At 57.7% G+C, this 7,546-nt stretch overlaps 1 protein-coding gene across 1 annotated transcript; it reads left to right on the forward strand.

Moving 5' to 3' along the window:
• The first annotated feature begins 554 nt into the window (after positions 1–554).
• On the forward strand, positions 555–1,936 carry LOC117239246. The gene is made up of 3 exons (XM_033504697.1): positions 555–597; positions 827–1,636; positions 1,746–1,936. Exons 1-3 carry the CDS (start codon positions 555–557, stop codon positions 1,934–1,936), a joined length of 1,044 nt encoding a protein of 347 aa, XP_033360588.1.
• Positions 1,937–7,546: the final 5,610 nt, after the last annotated feature.

Genomic DNA, 7,546 nt, shown 5'->3' on the forward strand with positions numbered 1-7,546 from the left:
CTACCGGCTGACGTGCACACGGAATGGAGCAAATATTATGCACAGCTGCCATTATTGAATAACGTGAAGTTTCCACGTAAAACGATAATCAAGGCTGCAGCGGAAATTAAATTACACGGGTTCTGTGACGCTAGCGAAAGGGCTTATGGGGCATGCGTTTACCTTCGCACCATCACTCCGGATGGTCATGTCTGGACACGACTCCTCACTGCAAAATCAAAGGTGGCTCCACTGAAATCACAAACCATTCCAAAGCTGGAACTGAGTGGAGCACTTCTTCTCGCATCATTGGCCACCACAGTCCTTCAAGCTTTACCAAGCAACATTTCTCGGACTGTTTACTGGACGGATTCTACAATCGTACTTCGTCGGATCAATACATCACGCCATACGCTGAAAACCTTTGTCGCTAATCGTGTGACAGAAATTCAGCAGAAGACTCACACCTCAGATTGGCGTCACATTCCCACTGCCGATAACCCTACAGATCTCATATCTCGAGGCCAATTACCCGAAGACTTCCTGCGACAAACCATTTGGCAACATGGTCCGGAATGACTCTAACAACCAGAAAGATACTGGCCGACGTGGAACCCAGTACCATTAACTGAAATACCAGAGCAGAAGAAAGCAACATGTCTGGCCGTGACTCCTGCTGACCACAGTCTACTGGAGAGATTTTCTTCTTGGCCCAAGCTGATTAGAATTACCGCTCGTTGCCTCTGATGGAGACAAAAACAGGATCGAGGGAGACCTCTAACCACACATGATTTAACCAACGCGCATAACAAATTGGTCAAACTGTTACAACTCTGTTATCTTTCAGATGAAATCCGCACTCTCCGAACAGATCTAAATTCTGCAGTGAAGGGGAAGCTGCAAAGACTCAACCCATTTCTGGACAAAGACGGGATGTTGCGAGTCGGAGGCCGACTCAGTCACTCACCAATGCCGTTCAGTCAGAAACACCCAATCATTCTACCCAAGTCCTCAGTCACAGCACTCATAATCGAGGATGAACACCTCATCAATCTCCACTCCGGAACTCAAGCTACCTTATACGCCTTAAGAAGATCTTATTGGCCTATCGACGGCCGTAGTCAAGTTTGGAGCACGCTGAAGAAGTGCGTCCGTTGCTGCCGAGCTAATCCAAATCCAGTGGATTACGTAATGGGCGACCTCCCAGCTGCACGGATAACGGAATCTCGACCGTTTACCAATGTCGGAATAGATTATTGCGGACCGTTTTACATCAAAGAACGAAAGGATCGCAACCGACGCAAAATTAAGGTATATGTAGCAATCTTTATATGTCTTGCAGTCAAAGCAGTCCACATCGAGCTGGTCAGCGACCTCACTAGCGAGGCCTTCATTGCTGCTCTGCGAAGATTCATCGCTCGCCGAGGATTCTGTGTGACAATTTACTCCGACAACGGTACCAACTTCCTTGGCGCCAACAATGAATTACGAGAGCTCCGAAATCTCCTGCAATCCGACGATCATAAGGTAAAGGTTCAGTCCTTTTTAGCCGACCGACGGATGGAATGGCTCTTCATTCCTCCCAACTCACCTCACTTCGGAGGGCTATGGGAAGCTGCAGTGAAGTCCTTCAAACGACATTTCAGGCGTGTCGCAGGTAACGAGCTCCTAACATTCGAAAATTTAAATACACTTATCATTAAAATCGAGTCTATCCTCAACTCCCGTCCGCTGACTCCAGTATCATCTGATCCATTACAACACAGGGTGGGGATACATGGGAGGCAGACGTAGAGAGGACGGAGTTGCGAGCGTAATCGAAATCTCCGGAAAACTGGAGAGCCTGGGCAAGGGAGGCAACCAGAGTGGAGGACTAGTGCCTGTGAGCGCAAAACGGGTGTGGATACGGGAAGTCCTGCCTGGACAAGGAGGAGTTAAACCAAACCAACAAGTGTGAGGTTAGGACGGTGGAGCAGCCATATTAGGACGCGTGACAACAGCGCCGCTACACGGGCTACTCGAGGAACTACCCAGACGCAGCCATATTGGCGCGTGCGTCGAAGCGCGTTGCGCGGGCCACTTGAAAGTGACAGCGACTGGCAGAGTGGCAAGTGCTGACCGAGCGACATTTCCCGCCCAACGGGGAAACGGACGCAAACATGGCGAAAGAGAAGGAGGTAGAGGAAAACGCTAGGGGACGGAGGGAAACGGAACTGGCTGCGGAGCCGCCGCACGTTAGCACTAGGAACATGACGAAGGCGATGCCGCCAAAGGAGGGACCCTCCCGCTTCACGCTGGACAAGGAGGGAATATGGACTGAGGAAACAACAGAGGAGGAGGAAACCCCCGCCAGAGAAGCACCCCGAGCGAAGAGAAAGAAGGCCAACGAATCCCCCGAACTCCCGGCGGACCCGGCTGAAGAAATGAGAACAGCTACAACGGCGGACATAGGAGCCGAACTGACTCGCCGGGCCGCCGAGGTGGCCCAGGCTGCCGAGGCACCCCGCGGCCACAAGGGCACGCAGGGGAAAACCCTGAAGGAGGCGGCGAGAACCATCACCGCGGGCGTGACAGGGATAGTGAGGAGAACGGACCCTGTCACCGACGCATTCGCTATTGCTCAAGGACGCATAGCAACACTGGAGGCGGCGGTGGAGGCACTCCGAAAAGAGCTGACCTCGCGCCCCACCGCGGATGAGAGCAGCTACAGGGCGCGTCTCGCTGCAGTCGACCACCATGTAGAGGAGATGAGATCCTTGCTGCACCAACTGGAGGAACAACTGCAGGGAACAGAAAAAGAAGAAGGAAAGGAGGTCGCCCCTGCCGCGAACACGAGAGGGATGGAGCCTGGAGCCCCAAGCGCCCCAGCGCCCAAGGGAGGCCGAACGGCTGTCACCGAATAGCAGACCGTCGGAAGGAAAAGAAGAGGAAAGAAGAAGGAGGCAGGGAAGAAGCAGCCGGCGAAGCTGATCCCCGAGACAGGGGTGGATAGCCAGAGGAAAACTCCGGGGAGTGGATTGGAGAACGCACGAAGAGGGGGTGGAAGGGGGCCCCTCCCGCGTGCACCGCGAACGTCAGCGGCAACAATCACCCTGACGGACAAATCGAGCCAATCCTACGCGGTGGTGCTGGCTGCGGCCAAGGACAGTGTCTCCCTGACCGAGCTCGGCATCAACACGATGAGGATGCGGAAGACCATCACCGGAGGTGTCATCTTAGAGGTCCCTGAGGACCAGGGAAGGGGGAAGGCCGCAGCGCTCGCAGCACAGCCGACGCGGGCTCTGGACTCGAACGAGGTCCGCGTGGCGACCCCCTTCCGAGCCGCGGAGGCATGGGTGTCCCTGATAGACATAGCGGCCACCAAGGCGGAATTCCAGAACACCCTGGCGAGGGAGAGCGGCTGCAAGCCGGAGGGCATCCGGCTGGGAGAAAGCCGCCTCGCCCGCAACGGACTTGGCACCGTATGGATACGAGGCCCTGCCAGTGCAGTGAGGAAACTGGCCCAGGCTGGAAAGGTCGCCATAGGCTGGTCGACGGCGAAGGTCGAAGCCATCGAACGGAGACCGTTACAGTGCAACAGGTGCCTTGGGATAGGACACACGGGAAAGACCTGCACCGCCAAGGAGGACAAGGGGCACCTGTGCTTCAGATGCGGCGAACCAGAGCACCAGGCGAGAGCATGCACAACTGCGAGCCCTAAATGCCTGCTCTGCGAGGCGCTTGAAGCACCGTCGGTGCACAGGATGGGGGGACCGGCCTGCGCCCCCTCGAAGAAAGGAACGAAAGGAGCCGCCCGCGGATCCACGGCTGCAAGAGGCAGCGAGAAAGGCTCCCCGTCGCAAAGCGACCCTAAGCCCGAGACCAAGGAGGTAGGCACGGAGGAAGCCACAAACAAGGAAAGAACACCAAAGAACTGCGAATGCGCATCCTCCAGACTAACCTGGGAAGGTCAAGGCGAGCACAAGACCTGCTCCACCAAACCATCCGGGAGAGCACGGTCGCCCTAGCGGTGTTGGCGGAACCATACAGAGTTCTGGATGCCCCGGAGGGGGTCGGAGACACGGACGGAATGGTTGCCGTCACCTGGACATCAACGCTCGGGGCGTTCGCCCACGGAGCCCTGCTGGAACGCGGCAACGGTACGCTGCGGTCGAGTGGGCAGGGATGATGGCGGTGGGGGTGTACGTGTCACCTAACAGCGGACGGGCAGCGTTCGAAGAATTCCTAGACGGAGTTGGCGACTGCGTCAGGCGACGACTCCCCCGACAAGTGCTCGTCCTGGGAGACTTCAACGCGCACTCCACGGAATGGGGGAACGCCAGGACCAACGCGCGCGGCCGCACGTTACCAAACTGGGCCGCGGGACTTGGACTTCTGTTAGTGAACTGGGCCTCGACCAGTACATGCGTGACGTGCAGAGGGAGCTCCGTTGTTGACATAACATGGACCTCCCCCGAGGCATTCAGGCGGATCTCAGGCTGGAGAGTGGCCGAAGGGGTCGAGACGCTGTCGGACCACCTCTACATGTTCATGGTGGTGGACGCACCTGGACCTGGAATGCCGACGACAAACGACGGGCGCGGCCCGCCGAGGGGGAGACACGCGCGCCAACCGCCTAGATGGAAAATAAAGGAGAGGAATGAAGATCTACTCCGGGCGGCGGCTATAGCAACAGCTTGGAGCTGGGAGGCCTCGACAACGACGACCGAAGCAGACGTGGAAGAGGAGGCCGAGAACCTCCGCTAAGCCATGACAGCAATCTGCGACGCATCCATGCCACGAGCCACACCAGGCACGGTGCGAAGCAGAGCAGTTTACTGGTGAACCCCGGCATCGCGGAACTGAGGACGAGATGTGTCCGGGCCCGAAGACAGTACCTAAGGGCCCGCCGCTGGCGACGACGCGACGAAGAAGAAGTCTCCTTGTGCTACCGGACGTACCGCGCGCTACGGCGCTCGCTACAAAGGGAAATTAAAAAAGCGAAGGACTGTGCCTGGTCCGAACTGGTCGAAACAGTCCAGTCGGACCCATGGGGGAGGCCATACAGGACGGTGACACAGAAACTACGCGCGAAGGGCCCCCTGACAACGGCGGAAATAGAACCTGCGCTGCTGACGCGGATCACCGGAACGCTCTTTCCCCCACAAGAAAACAGAGCGGCGGAACGGCCACGGTAAACGACACGACCGTTGGAATGGAGGGACGACTGGGAAGTCACGGAGGAGGAGATATGGGAGGCAACCAGAAGAATGACCGCCCGCAACGTGGCACCGGGCCCGGACGGAATCCCTGGCCGGATCTGGGGGGAAGTGATGGGGGTCATGGCCCCCAGACTCCGGCACCTCTTCACAAGATGCCTGAGGGAGGGAGTCTACCCCCGGGCGTGGCGGACAGCGAGGCTGGTCCTGCTCCATAAGGAGGGCCGACCGACGACCTCGCCGTCAGCGTACCGGCCGATATGCCTACTGGACGAGGTCGGCAAACTACTCGAGAGGGTAGTCGCCGCCCGCTTGGAACGACACATAGCGGGCCAAGTGCCAGGTTTGCACGAAAGCCAGTACGGCTTCCGGAAGGGGCGCTCGACGATTGACGCGGTCAGACGCGTACGAGCGATTGCGGAGGACATGGTCTCCCGGAAAGGCGCGGCGCTGGCGATTTCCCTGGACATCGTCAACGCGTTCAACACCATGCCATGGGACAGGATAGTGACGGCCCTGGAGCACTTCGAGGTTCCCAGCTACCTCGTCCGATTGATCCGAGCCTACCTCGACGACAGGTGGGTGTGTTACACCAGTAAGGAAGGAGAGGAAAAGCGATCCGTCGAGGGTGGCGTCCCGCAGGGCTCGGTGCTGGGCCCCATGCTATGGAACGTTGCGTACGACGAGGTACTACGATGCCCGCTACCTCCAGGCGCGGCCATAGTATGCTATGCGGACGACACCCTAATCCTGGTCGAGGGTCGTGGCTGGCACGAGACGCGGCGCATTGGCGGAATCGCAACGGCCTGTGCGACCCGTGCCGTGAACGAACTGGGCCTGAGAGTCTCCCCTGCGAAGTCGGAGGCCACCTGGTTCTTTGACAGGAAGAGGCGAGGGACACCACCGCCCGGCTTATGCATAAACATAGCAGGTAAAACCGTCCGGGTGGGATCACAGATGAAGTATATGGGACTCACCATCGACAGCGAGTGGACGTTCGAGTCGCACTTCGACTCACTGATCCCGAAGGTGTCAGCGGCTGCCAATGCCCTGTGCGGCCTACTACCGAAAATCGGCGGGGCCGGAGACGTGGTGCGCCGGCTTTACGAGGGCGTCGTTCGGTCACGAGTGATGTACGGGGCCCCAGTATGGGCGGACGACCTGATGGCAAGCCGTCGCAGCATTCTGCTCCTGAGAAGGCTGCACAGAATGACCGCCATCAGAATCATTAGGGGATACCGGACTGTGTCGCACGCGTCGGCGTCCACCCAGCCGCGTCCCCCCCGTGGGAGCTGCGGGCGCTGGCGCTCAAAAAGAGATACACCCGCCGGAGAGAATGGCACCCGGGAGAAGACCCCACCGAGCAGGCGGCTCCAAACGACACAGGAACCGCCGAGGAGGACACATGGAACCTGTGGCGATCCCAACTGATCAACGGGAGAAGTGAACACCGAGGCGCGGATGCGGTCCTACCAAACTGGGAGGCATGGAGGAGCCGCCACGTCCTCCCACTCACATTCAGGATGACACAAGTACTCACCGGACACGGCGTGTTCGGCGAGTTCCTGAAGAGAATAAGACGAGAGACGACAGACATCTGCCACCACTGCGGAGAGGGCAGGGACACAGCGCAGCACACCCTGGAGCTCTGTCCGGCGTGGGAGCTGCCCCGCTACACCCTGCGGCACGCCATAGGAGAAACGTTGATCCCCTCAGCGATTGTGAAGGAGCGAAGGAGCGAGCGGAAAGGGAGAGAAAGAAAAACTTTCACCCCTGCAGGATAAGACGATGGAGAAGGATGGCAGTCGGACGACCCAGAGCCGCCCCGCTACCTCCCCAACGGACTACGACCAGAAGAAGTGACAGCACTAGGGGCAACGACCTCCCCCTAACGCCTACTCAATAGCCGGCTCGAACAAGAGAACGCGAGAAGGGAATGCAACTGAAGTTAATTCATAAGAGGTTCCTGGAGCACCCCTGTCACGCGCATAAGATGGTCATCGTGGAGTTTTAGTCGGTAGGAGTCCGACACTACTCTGCTGTTACGCGATTATTGCAGCAGCGGAGTGTCCATGAGGATTTCTCCACGTACAAAAAAAAAGTATCATCTGATCCAAACGATCTTCTTGTCCTCACTCCCGGTTACTTTCTCATCGGATATTCTTTAACAAGCTTTCGAGAACGAGATTTCAGGGACACTCCATCCAATCGTCTTTCCAGCTGGCAACTTATTCAAAAGGTCAAACAACATTTCTGGCGCCGCTGGCATCGAGAGTACCTGAATGAGCTAAACATCCGAAACAAATGGAGCAAGGGCAGTCACTTCATACGAGAAGGCACCATCGTCATTCTCCGAGAAGACAACGTTC

Source organism: Bombus vosnesenskii, unplaced genomic scaffold, assembly GCF_011952255.1.
Source record: "Bombus vosnesenskii isolate JDL3184/JDL3185 unplaced genomic scaffold, Bvos_JDL3184-5_v1.1 scf7180000013903, whole genome shotgun sequence".
Classification (NCBI taxonomy): domain Eukaryota; kingdom Metazoa; phylum Arthropoda; class Insecta; order Hymenoptera; family Apidae; genus Bombus; species Bombus vosnesenskii.

Coding starts and splice junctions, on each gene's coding strand:
- LOC117239246 (XM_033504697.1), top strand. CDS start 555: ATGACTCTAACAACCAGAAAGATACTGGCCGACGTGGAACCCA. Junction 598..826: donor ACTGGCCGACGTGGAACCCA/GTACCATTAACT, acceptor GTTATCTTTCAG/ATGAAATCCGCACTCTCCGA. Junction 1,637..1,745: donor ACATTTCAGGCGTGTCGCAG/GTAACGAGCTCC, acceptor ATTACAACACAG/GGTGGGGATACATGGGAGGC.